At 42.6% G+C, this 13320-nt stretch overlaps 1 protein-coding gene across 5 annotated transcripts in view; it reads left to right on the top strand.

Annotated features, from left to right (window-relative positions):
- The window catches only part of LOC103142758 (zinc finger protein 462-like), a 42566-nt gene extending 29246 nt beyond the window's left edge, over positions 1–13320 (top strand). For 3 of the 5 annotated variants that reach the window (XM_016674773.1, XM_007558964.2, XM_016674774.1), the window contains exons 2-5: positions 1272–1526; positions 1752–6952; positions 7663–7797; positions 12708–13319. In XM_016674773.1, coding sequence (XP_016530259.1) covers positions 1313–1526; positions 1752–6952; positions 7663–7797; positions 12708–13139 — 5982 coding nt within the window. In that variant the 5' untranslated portion in view covers positions 1272–1312 and the 3' untranslated portion in view covers positions 13140–13319. Of the gene's footprint in view, positions 1–1048; positions 1527–1751; positions 6953–7662; positions 7798–12707 lie in introns of those variants that run through there. The other 2 variants (XM_016674775.1, XM_016674772.1) reach the window with 2 other exon arrangements.

The following is a 13320-nucleotide window of genomic DNA, read 5'->3' as shown; positions in this document are numbered from 1 at the left end:
TTTGCAGTTTAAGTTGATTAATGTGTTGAAACAGTCAGTCCCTCTTTATTTTTGTCAGTCAATGCAGACCGATTTAATAATACATTTTATTTAAGTTTATTGAATAAAAAAAGTATTAGATTTTAGTAAAAATTAAGACAATCCACAAAATGATGCTTAACTAACCCCCTTTTCTCCCCAGAAGAGGTTATCTTGCAGAATTGTCAGGGATCTACCCTTAGACATATTTCTTTTTTTAGCGTTAAATCGCGACTGTACTGCAAGGTTCAACATTTGCCTCTTAAGCCACTGCTAACAGGGAAACCTCTCCACCACATACTGTACAGCTCATCACCAAGCATGCAGCTGTGGATTTTAAACAACCCAACCCAGAGGTGTCTGGTCACATTCTGCCTCTCTACGATGTGATGCCCTGGCTAAAATGCAACCAAAGGAAATATTTTTCACCTGGATTACAGTCTGGCTCTCTTCTTTTGCCAGATTGTCGATCAACCCATAAAATGTCGCAAGAACGTAAAACCGCTAGCTTCCATTTTTCCAATACATGTCGGAATAACAGATCCCCTTAACCCCAAAAATGTAAAGACTTCATTTCTTAGTTGATTCATTCAATCTTCAGAGCAGTTAATGCAATCAGATGGAATATTCTGCTCTAAATACTGAGCTCTGGAGCTGCTCTCCAGCTGTTGCTTATCCCAAGGTAAAAAAAGAAAAAAAAAAATGGGACAAATCAACCCATAATCCCTCCTCAGTCCCTGCATTGTTCTTGGAATAATGCTACGCTGAAAAAAAAATTTAACCTGCAGCATCTGCTGAATCGTCCCCTCTACCAACTCCTGTTAGACTACTAGAGTTTACTGATGCATCTAAACATTTCAGAGATTTAAAGATGCTTCATTATTTTTTGATACTTGCTTCTATTGGCTTATGTTGTGAAAAGTCAAATATAACGTTTTAGCAAGAAAACCGTTCTTAAGCTGCTTTTAAAAAAAATTTCACATCTAAAAAAAAAAAAAAATAACATTTAGAATTATCTCATTTATTCTGTGCAAAAGCAGGTCAGCGTCTAGCACCTGATTATTCATTGTTCAAACCAGGAAGCATTAATTATAGCCATCCAGGATCAAGACTTAGCCCTTACTTATGAAAAACCATGTGATGTAGATTTAATTCTTGTTGAACTTGCCGTTGTCTTCAATTATTAAGTGAAATTAGTTAAATGTATGTAGCAAAGCAGCATACACTAATGATTTTCCCTCTTTGTCTTGCAGGTTTCCCTGATTTTTCCAGGGAGTTCTCCCCCTTTTCAGTGATGGAGGGGTTGCAGTGTGATGGCTGTGACTTCCGTGCCGAGTCATACGAGGACTTGAAGACACACATTCAGGAAGTGCACACTGTTTTCCTGCAGCCATCAGATGCAGATGAGTCGGACTCCCTGAGAGGAGAGGATGAAGAGGAAGAGGAGGAAAATGAGGATAAGGAAGACAAGGATGACAAAGATTACACGCCTCCTAAAGCTGGAATAAGTATGCCCACCACAATCGGATGCTGTCGTTATTTTGTTTAGGATTAAGAAGCATTTCTTTTCTCTGTTTTAGAGGCCTTGTAAGTGCTGATGCATTTTAATGAGTACACAAAGAAATGTGTTTCTCTTGCAGAAAAAAAATAATTATATGAATAAAAACTCTGATAATAAATATTCTAAAATATATCTTCAATACTTGATTTTATTTTATTTTATTTTATTTTAGGTCCCAACTCTTCTGAAGGGCCCAACAAGACATCACAGAAACCAACTACTGAAACCCATCTCCCTTTTTACCAATGCCAGTTCTGCGTCCGTTACTTTCGGTCAAAGTCGTTCTTGAGAAATCACACCAAAAAGGTCCATAATGTCACAGAGGAAAAATCAGATGCAAGAGTCTCCTCAGACAACGCTAAGCAGGCCAGCTACACTGTAATAATGCACAACGATCATTCAAAAGTGTATTCCTGTCAGTATTGCACATACAAGTCTCCCCGCAAAGCAAGGATCGTAAAACACCAACTAATGTATCACAACAAAGTTCCCTCTCGTAGCGGCAAAGCTCAGCCGGAGGGCACAGAGGCTGAGGAGGAATCTGAAGCAGGTGCGGAACTCGTCAAGGGAACTTTTCCCTGCGAATGGTGTGACTACCAGACTGACCAGAAGGACAGCTGGACTGACCATGTGGTAAAGGAACACAGTGATAAGGTGAAGATCGTTTCCGGCCCTGAAAATCTAGAAGGAGAACCAAGTGCAAGCTCACCCAAGCCCAGCTCTCCAGCCTCTTCCTCTAGCCCAACGAGATCAAATGTGACTTTCACCGGAAATGAAGTTTCAGTGGAGAACCCAGAACAAATGGTGGAAAAGTCAGTTGCAGAAATCTCATCCATTCAATACGCACAGATTAGCGCAGTCACTCCCAACAGCACTGGTTCTTCTATTTTGTCAAAAAGATTCGCCTCCACTGATGTCTCCAACAGCGTCTCACATGTGGACACCAACTTGGTCAATGAGGATGACTCCAGGAGCAGCTTGGAGGATGACGACGATGAAGAAGAAGTGGGCGATATAGACGATCCCAGCTATACGGGAATCCTCTCCGCAGACGCAAAGCAACTGTTAACAGATGGCGATAATAAATTACTGGAAACTAAAGGGATCCCGTTCAGAAGGTACATGAACCGATTCCAGTGCCCCTTCTGCTCCTTCCTTACGATGCACAGGCGGAGCATCTCCCGCCACATCGAAAACATTCACCTCTCTGGCAAAACAACAGTGTACAAATGCGATGAATGCCCCTTTATTTGCACCAGCCCTTTGAAGCTCGGCACGCACAAGCAGAGCCACAATCCCTCAGATTTAGAGACATTGGACCTTACAGGGGATAGCCCAGTCTCTCAGAACGACGGTGCCACAGAGCCGCTTAACGGGGGCAATGTAAGCTCCAGAGTAAATGGGAAGAAGGCAACCAGCACATCTAATGACCAGCAGAACTCTCATCGCTGCACGCTCTGCAGCTTCTCTACCACCACTCTAAAAGGTCTGAGAGTCCACCAGCAGCACAAGCACTCCTACTGTGATGACCTCGATTCCACTGTCTTTGAAGCCCAGACGAGCGACCAGCCAGACGCTGAAGTGGAAGCTTCTCCAGTGTTCCTGCAAAAAACCCAGACGTCCATATTGGGATCCACCACCAAGAAAACATTAGTTGCAGGAAAAAGAGCCAGGAAGTCCATAAATGACCTTCCTTTGGATCTGTCCTCTGTCAAAAAGAGAACTAGAATTGATGAGATTGCCAGCAACCTTCAAAGCAAAATAAGCCAAAGCCAGCAGGACATGATCATTAACCTGGATGACATGGACGACGAATACAACGGGGAAAATAACGGCAGTGGTGACGAGAGTAAAACCAACGACAACAGGAACCCGATCTTTGCTTACAACACGCATCTGTTCAATCAAGAATCCTCAGTCTCTCAAGAAGTAGGCAGAACAGGGAAAAGAAAAAACAACCCCAAGTTAAAACAGAGAAACATTCCAATATCTCTGACTCTGTCTGATGACAGTGAAAACATTTCAGCTGATCCCAGTGACGGCACCATCCACGAGAACATGGACTATTCAGATGATTCTGGAACCATGCGCTTCTACTGTAAACACTGTGAATACCACAACAAATCAGCTCGAAGTGTCAGCACTCACTATCAGAGGATGCACCCTTACATCAAGTTCAGCTTTAAGTATATCCTGGATCCTGAAGACCAGAGTGCTGTTTTCCGCTGTTTAGAGTGCTACATTGAGTACACAAATTACAATGACTTGCATCAACACTACATGGATCACCACCCGGAAGCAAGCAACGTGCTTAATTTTAACCAACCGCATCTTTTGTACATGTGCCGCTTTTGCTCATACACAAGCCCCAACGTCAGGAGCCTGATGCCTCATTACCAAAGAATGCACCCCACCGTAAAAATCAACAATGCCATGATCTTCTCCAGCTACATTGTAGAGCAAAGTCACAAGACCAGTGAATCGCAAACCCTTAGGGAGATATTAAACTCTGGCCCCAAAAGTTTTAACTCTTCTTCTTCAGTGCCCAGGTCCTCCTCAAGCCCTGTGCCAAAAACGGCTCCAAAGTCTCCAGAGGCCAGTGGTGAGACAGAATCTCTAAAAGAAACCGTCAGCAATGTGGTTGTCTATGACTGTGATGTGTGCTCCTTTTCCAGTGCCAACATGCACTCAGTGTTGGTCCACTACCAAAAGAAACACCCAGAGCAAAAGGCATCTTATTTCCGTATACAAAAAACAATGAAGGTGGTGTCAGTTGATCCGTCACATCCTTTAGCAAACTCCTCCTTCAGCCCTGCCATCTCCAGCACTCCTAAACAATCCAATGTAACTCCATCTGTGTATGGATCAGATGAAGAAATGTACTACTGTAAACACTGCGTGTACAGCAACAAGTCTGTGGTTGGTGTGCTGGTCCATTACCAAAAAAGACACCCGGAAGTGAAAGTGACAGCTAAATACATCAAGCATGGTCCTCCCACTCCTGGTCTAATGAAATTAATGGATGAACTGCAAATTGCTGCTCCCAAGCAGTTTTTGAAGCAGTTTCAAAATAATGGCCACGATGGCTCGAAAAACTCCAAACTAGGTGGTGGTGAAAAAGGGGAAGAAGAACTGTTCTTTTGCCAGCACTGTGATTATGGTAACCGGACTGTAAAAGGAGTGCTTATCCACTATCAGAAAAAGCACAGGGAAACCAAGGCCAACGCCGACCTGGTGCGCCGTCACACTGCAGTGGTGAGGAGCCAGCGCGAACGAGCACAGATGGTCCAGTCTGGCAGTACTTCCTCCACTGCGATCTCGGCTTCTGCTGATCACGAAAATGCGACGCCTATGCGTTCACTGAAGTGCAGACACTGTCCATATACAACCCCCTACGTTTACGCCCTGAAGAAGCATCTGAAGAAGGAGCACCCTACTGTCAAAGCAACAGCCATGACCATTTTACATTGGGCTTACCAAGATGGCATTCTGGAGGCAGGTTATCACTGCGAGTGGTGCATCTATTCTCATGCTGATCCCCAGGGCCTTTTGCTTCACTACCAAAGACGCCACCCTGAGCATAATGTTGATTACGCATACATGGCCAGCAAGCTGTGGGCAGGCCCAGAAACCACCCAGCAAGGAAATACGGATACAAAACATTACAAATGTAAAGATTGTGCCTTTGAGGCTTGCTCTATATGGGACATTACAAGTCACTACCAGGCCGTCCACCCCTGGGCTATCAAAGAGGATGAATCTGTGCTTTTGGATATCATCAAAGGTGATGGCACTGTTGAAAGTTTCCAGCAGCAGGTTACAAAGGAGCCTGGACTTCTGAATTGCCAGTCTGATGAAGGAGTACTAGTTATTGCCACCCCACCTCAAGAAACCCAGTCCCACCCACGTCTTTCTATTTCTAACAATCCTTATCAATGTACTGTGTGTCTGTCAGAGTACAACAGCCTCCATGGCCTCCTCACTCACTATGGCAAGAAGCACCCAGGCATGAAAGTAAAAGCTGCAGATTTTGCACAAGAGGCAGACATCAACCCCAGCTCCGTTTATAAATGCCGGCACTGTCCGTATGTAAACTCCCGCATTCACGGAGTCCTCACTCACTATCAGAAACGGCACCCCTTGGTGAAGGTCACCGCCGAGGACTTTGCAGACGATATAGAGCAAATCTCTGAATTGCACGAAGGAGACGATAAGTTCAAAACTCAGAGGCAGGGCTACGGTGCCTACAGATGCAAGATGTGTCCATACACCCACGGGACACTTGAGAAACTTAAAATCCATTATGAGAAATATCACAATCAGTCAGCCTCAGATATGTTCACACCCTCTCTGAGTAATTTTGCCTCCTTCAGAGAAACTGAGCCGATGGCTGAATGCAGCAGCAGTAATATGTCAAGCACTGCTAAAGTCCAGGAGGTGAGTGAGTTGGACTTTGCCCTCTCTCAGTTACCCATCAATAAGCCAGAGAAACACGCTGTGTTCAAGTGTCAGCTTTGCAAGTACTTCTGCTCCACAAGGAAAGGCATTGCCCGCCACTACCGCATCAAGCACAACAATGTGCGCGCTCAACCAGAGGGTAAAAACAACGTCTTTAAATGTGCATTGTGCTCTTACACAAACCCTATCCGCAAAGGCCTGGCCGCACACTACCAAAAGCGCCACGATATCGATGCCTATTACACTCATTGCCTGGCTGCCTCCAAGACGATGAGCGATAAGCCCACCAAAGTGATTGCTCAGCCGCCATCAGATGGGGAATGCTCAGAAATGAGCGAGGAGTTGCGTTTGGCGGTAGAGAGGCGGCGATGTAACCTCTGCGGATTCCAGGCATTCAGCAGGAAGAGCATTGTTTCGCACTACATAAAACGCCACCCTGGCGTCTTCCCCAAGAAGCAGCATTCCAGCAAACTCGGCCGCTACTTCACCGTTATTTACGCTAAAGAGCCTGAGAAGGCTGAGGAAGGCTTGCCGGAAGAAGAGGACAAAGAGGTGTTGGAGGTCCCGCTACAGCCGGAGGAGGACGGTGATGATGACTGGCTTCCTTTCAAGTGTCTGAAATGCTACCGGTTGTCCTTTAGCACGGGGCAGCTGCTATCTATGCACTACAATGACCATCACAGCGTAGACCTTAAGAGGGATTTCTTGGTGTCATCCACCCCTGAGGATGAGGAGTCTGAGTTATACGAATGCTCCCACTGTGAATTGAAGTTTACGGGTCTACCTGATCTGGCCGATCATCTACTGCAGCACAATGAGGAGTTTGAGAAGAGAGTTATGAGACTGGAGAGGAAGAAGCAGGTTCTTGGCAAGCAGAAAGGAACAGAGCCGCCGCCGGATAATAAACATGAGAAGGTGAGCATAATGAGCTCTCATGGAATTATTTTGGCTTCAGACGGACAGTTCAGAATGTCTCTTTTATGAGCAATTAGTATCTGTTGTAGCGTGTGAATGTGTGTATGAATGGGAATGACTGATTTCATTGTAAAGCGTGTTTGAGGGTCCTGAAAAGTTCTATGCAAGTCTGATATCAATTCATTTCATTTCATAGATGATACTCATAGCATTTTTATGTAATGTAAAGCTTGACTACCTGGTCCCAGAGGCTGAAATGTATAGATAGTCCAAGAAGACAAAGACCAAAGTGGATTTCTTCCATTTTCAGGTCCAAGTTGAAAAAAGAAAACATCGTAGTGGTTAATGCAAATAGGATTATAAAACCCTTGAAACCTAGATTGTTTAATCATAATAGTCACAACTACTCAAAAACATAATGGCATCATTCCATTTGTGCTTTCTGCCTTTCTGTAGTTGTACATAACAATGCATTTTAATTAGTTTCATTGAATGGCTGTTAAAAATACCTTCAGACTTATCGGAACGGTTAGAAGTTTTAACTTCCTGGAGAAAATGTAAGCTAAAAAGAACATGACTTATCAAATATTTTTTGTTTATTAATAGTTTAGTCATTAGGGAATCTTAACTGTATCATTTTTCTACAGCTTCTATAAAAATGGTTGAATAAACAAGATTCAGTCTTTTTTTTTTTTCATTTTTGTCATCAGGAAAGCCTTGCAAATAAAACCCCCATAGGATTCAGGTGCAACTTCTGCGTGGAGATCCACCCGACCCTCCGAGCCATCTGCAACCACCTTAGGAAGCACGTCCAGTATGGAGAAGCCAAACGGGGTCGTGTCAAGGTGAGCAAAGCCGTTCGATATCTCTGTGTTACCGATGTAGTCGTAGGCAAGTCATTCTTTCCAAGGACGTAATTGCACAAATGTTTAACACAACAATAATACATGTACAAAAGGTAAAAGATGCTTTCAATCACACTTTAACGCTAGTATCTTTAGATCATGAGCTAATCATCTCAGCGTCTTGAGACGCTCGTCTTAACGACTTAATTGTCATGTAATTGCGAGAATCCACTTATGGTTATCAGGAGGTATGCAGAGTGTCGTGCCGGCATGCATGGCTGGTATTTTAATCACTGCAGCAAGTGATTGGCTTAAAATGTGTCATCAAACAGGGATGCTCCAGCTCCGGCAATCTCTCATATTTTGCATACTGTAAGAAAAATGATTTTTCACATTTTTGATTTAACATGACAAAAGGTATGAAAGGGGGATGTGGGACAACTTGAAATCGAAAACTTGAGTTTGTTTTAAATCTAAGAGGAAAGTTCAACTTACAGTGTTCCTAAACGATTAAGAAAAGTTCTGAATTTTCCAATCTCTGTAGGAAGAAAAAATAATGCGCTCTTCCATCCATCCATGTCTCTCTACAGTTTGTACTTCCATCCATGTTTGTGTGTGTGATACATCCCTCCATCCTACATAGTTTATTTGTATCTTAAGAGATCAAATGGACTAAAAACTTCTGAAAAGTATCGCAATTGGATCTGAAAAATCCGTAGGCTCTTCATGCTTAAGAACTTTAACATCATAACAAATGTATGTAGACTGTGTCCTAGATTTCCTTCAGTACACCAAGCTCTAATTCCTGCCCCCTTGCTGTTGTAATCATCAACAATAGGATGTCAAACTGTTCCTGTAAGAAAATTAAGCTCCCCTCAAAATGACACTCCATGCAAATGTAAAGATTCCTGCTGTGCTAAAATGATCCACGGATCTTTTTTAGGGTGTTGTAAAAGCACACTCTGCTGGTCCCCGGTGATTCTGTTGTATTTTCTAACTCCCAGCCTCTGAAAATTGCAGTAGTCTTTGGTTTGTGCATTTTGTTTACTGCTGACAGAGGCCGTCATCTTCTTTCAGAGAAAATGAGTTGTGCTGTCCCATCCTAAGCAAGACGATGGAGCTGTGAGCTGTAACTTTTTAGACAGTCACTGGCAACAGTTTGTGCATTAATAATCCACTGAGACTACCACAGAGGGCAACGGGCCTGGGGATCCAACGACATACTCGGACCGAGGCCTGACTCACTCGTCCATCAAACTTAGCCTGTTTTTACTTTTACTTGTCCAGGAGGAGGTAGGCAGGCAAGCACAGAGCATGAAGCAGGACAAGTTTTAGGCTTGCCCTATATGTTTTTTTGTGACTATCACAATGCTTAAAAGTATTTCTTTTTTTTGCTGGTAGCAAGTAGTGCATAATAGCAAAGTGGGACAATAACTGTACATTATTTTCTTTTTTTTTGCTTTTTTTTTTTTTTCCAAATCAAAATCTGCAAAGTTTGTGAATTATCACGATATTTTACACAGTATTAAAAAAATAAACTTACAAGTTTTAGGCTTGCCCTATATGTTTTTTTGTGACTATCACAATGCTTAAAAGTATTTCTTTTTTTTGCTGGTAGCAAGTAGTGCATAATAGCNCTGAAATGTATAGATAGTCCAAGAAGACAAAGACCAAAGTGGATTTCTTCCATTTTCAGGTCCAAGTTGAAAAAAGAAAACATCGTAGTGGTTAATGCAAATAGGATTATAAAACCCTTGAAACCTAGATTGTTTAATCATAATAGTCACAACTACTCAAAAACATAATGGCATCATTCCATTTGTGCTTTCTGCCTTTCTGTAGTTGTACATAACAATGCATTTTAATTAGTTTCATTGAATGGCTGTTAAAAATACCTTCAGACTTATCGGAACGGTTAGAAGTTTTAACTTCCTGGAGAAAATGTAAGCTAAAAAGAACATGACTTATCAAATATTTTTGTTTATTAATAGTTTAGTCATTAGGGAATCTTAACTGTATCATTTTTCTACAGCTTCTATAAAAATGGTTGAATAAACAAGATTCAGTCTTTTTTTTTTTTCATTTTTGTCATCAGGAAAGCCTTGCAAATAAAACCCCCATAGGATTCAGGTGCAACTTCTGCGTGGAGATCCACCCGACCCTCCGAGCCATCTGCAACCACCTTAGGAAGCACGTCCAGTATGGAGAAGCCAAACGGGGTCGTGTCAAGGTGAGCAAAGCCGTTCGATATCTCTGTGTTACCGATGTAGTCGTAGGCAAGTCATTCTTTCCAAGGACGTAATTGCACAAATGTTTAACACAACAATAATACATGTACAAAAGGTAAAAGATGCTTTCAATCACACTTTAACGCTAGTATCTTTAGATCATGAGCTAATCATCTCAGCGTCTTGAGACGCTCGTCTTAACGACTTAATTGTCATGTAATTGCGAGAATCCACTTATGGTTATCAGGAGGTATGCAGAGTGTCGTGCCGGCATGCATGGCTGGTATTTTAATCACTGCAGCAAGTGATTGGCTTAAAATGTGTCATCAAACAGGGATGCTCCAGCTCCGGCAATCTCTCATATTTTGCATACTGTAAGAAAAATGATTTTTCACATTTTTGATTTAACATGACAAAAGGTATGAAAGAGGGATGTGGGACCACTTGAAATTGAAAACTTGTGAGTTTGTTTTAAATCTAAGAGGAAAGTTCAACTTACAGTGTTCCTAAACGATTAAGAAAAGTTCTGAATTTTCCAATCTCTGTAGGAAGAAAAAATAATGCGCTCTTCCATCCATGTCTCTCTACAGTTTGTACTTCCATCCATGTTTGTGTGTGTGATACATCCCTCCATCCTACATAGTTTATTTGTATCTTAAGAGATCAAATGGACTAAAAACTTCTGAAAAGTATCGCAATTGGATCTGAAAAATCCGTAGGCTCTTCATGCTTAAGAACTTTAACATCATAACAAATGTATGTAGACTGTGTCCTAGATTTCCTTCAGTACACCAAGCTCTAATTCCTGCCCCCTTGCTGTTGTAATCATCAACAATAGGATGTCAAACTGTTCCTGTAAGAAAATTAAGCTCCCCTCAAAATGACACTCCATGCAAATGTAAAGATTCCTGCTGTGCTAAAATGATCCACGGATCTTTTTTTAGGGTGTTGTAAAAGCACACTCTGCTGGTCCCCGGTGATTCTGTTGTATTTTCTAACTCCCAGCCTCTGAAAATTGCAGTAGTCTGAAATGAGTTGTGCTGTCCCATCCTAAGCAAGACGATGGAGCTGTGAGCTGTAACTTTTTAGACAGTCACTGGCAACAGTTTGTGCATTAATAATCCACTGAGACTACCACAGAGGGCAACGGGCCTGGGGATCCAACGACATACTCGGACCGAGGCCTGACTCGTCCATCAAACTTAGCCTGTTTTTACTTTTACTTGTCCAGGAGGAGGTAGGCAGGCAAGCACAGAGCATGAAGCAGGAAAAGTTTTAGGCTTGCCCTATATGTTTTTTTGTGACTATCACAATGCTTAAAAGTATTTCTTTTTTTTGCTGGTAGCAAGTAGTGCATAATAGCAAAGTGGGACAATAACTGTACATAATTTTCTTTTCTTTTTTTTCTTTTTTTTTGCTTTCCAAATCAAAATCTGCAAAGTTTGTATGCAAACTCCACGAGTAAATATTTAGCAAAACCATCTTTCGCTGTGATTAGAGCTGCGATTCCTTTGGGCTATTTCTCCACCAGCTTTTTGTCTCCAGAGACTGAAATCTTTGTCCATTCCTCCCTATAAGATCTCAGTCAATTTGGATGGAACGCATCTTTGAAGATCCAATTTGACCTTTTGCCACATATTCTTAATGTAGGTCTGAACTTTGTACCATTGTGACACATGAACAGGCTTCGAGCTAAACCATTTCATTGCAGCTCTAGGGTTGGGTTGCTGTCTTCCTTAAAAGGCAAACCTCCAGGCACTCTTTAGTCTTCACACCTTCAAACAAGGTTTCCTCCAGGACTAGCCCTTTATTTAGGCACTTCGATTTATTTAAGAAAACCATACCCACAGCCTGATGCTGCCTCAGCCATGTTTCAACGTGGGGATTTTGTGCAGTGTTGGTTTTTCACCACACATGAAAAACCAACACTGCATGCGTGTGTGACATGCACAGATGCATGCCACACATGCATCTGTGTGGCATGCATGTCTGCATGCATGTCTGCATGCATGCCACACAGATTTTTACTTAAGCAACAATTCACAGCCATGGATCATTTGCATTTCACTATTGTAAGTTTTAAATTAACATATTTACTTTATTGATTAAACTTACCATATAAGAGGAAGAGTTAAAAGCAATGTTTTTCAAATGTTTTTTTTTTTTTTGTTTCGTTTTGTTTTTTTCAAATCGAGTTTTAAATCAGGAAGGGTTTCTGATGTAGATGAAGAGCAGGCAGCAATGGTGAATTCAGGAACTGGTTGTCTCTGTGGTTGGTGCTTCTTATTTATGGCTGCCTGAAGTGCAGGGTCAGGTCCTTTACACAGGCAAAATGAGTTTTCTCTTGGCAATAAAGAAAAGGAGTGCAGTGGTTGTCTTTCTACTCTCCATGATCGTAGTTACTGGCCTGCTTCTCCAGCAGATGAGGAAAATAAAAGGGAAACCGAAGGATTTTGTTTGCTTGTCTGTTTGTGCAAATAGAAGCAAAATTCATGCAAAGTTCCAGCTTTAATTTCTAGCCAAACCAAAGTGATCCGTTATAATAAACAGTTATGGACTGACATGCTGATTGAGTAATAATGAGTTTTAAGCACCACAAATTAATCCAGTGGGTTAAAATTTGATTGGTGCGTCTGTCTCAGTGAACGAACAGTTTTTCTTTTCTTTTGCTTTGCTTCGCAGCAGGAAGTCACCGACGTACCCCTGACTGTGCCCTCACACACTCTAACCAACGGCGTCCTGGAAGAGGATGAAGCAGCCGAAGTCGATGGCACCGACGGACCCGAAACCTCATCGTTCTCCCCTCCGTTTTCAACTCGTTCCGCCGATCAGAACGTTGACGGCGTCGATCTGGAGACCCTGGATCCGGACGCGGAGGTGGAGGGACGAGCGGCCGCCCTCGTGGCTGCCGCCAGAGCCACGACGTCGGGGACCCAGCTGAATCACCGGCTGGCAACCGGGGGCCACGCGTGCTCCCAGTGCGACCGGGTCTTCATGTCCATGCAGGGCCTGAGGTCCCACGAGAGGAGCCATTCGGCCATGGCTCTGTTCAACAAAGAGGACAAATACAGCTGCCAGTACTGCCATTTCGTCTCACCCTTCAGACACAAGTAAGTGAAGAGGAGTCAAGCTGCTGAAACCTGACGTTATTTTCCTCTTCATCTTTGATGCAAATATAGGTTTACATATGAATACGTGCATTTACATACATTCCTGCATGTGGCTCTGTGGCTCGGTTGGTCCCTTCTTACAGGTTCAGTTTAAAAGAAATGAATTGAAGAAAAGAAATTGAATG

Source organism: Poecilia formosa, unplaced genomic scaffold, assembly GCF_000485575.1.
Source record: "Poecilia formosa unplaced genomic scaffold, Poecilia_formosa-5.1.2 Scaffold100, whole genome shotgun sequence".
NCBI lineage: Eukaryota > Metazoa > Chordata > Actinopteri > Cyprinodontiformes > Poeciliidae > Poecilia > Poecilia formosa.
The sequence above is the reverse complement of the archived record's forward strand: the minus strand, read 5'-3'. Positions and strand labels throughout refer to the sequence as shown.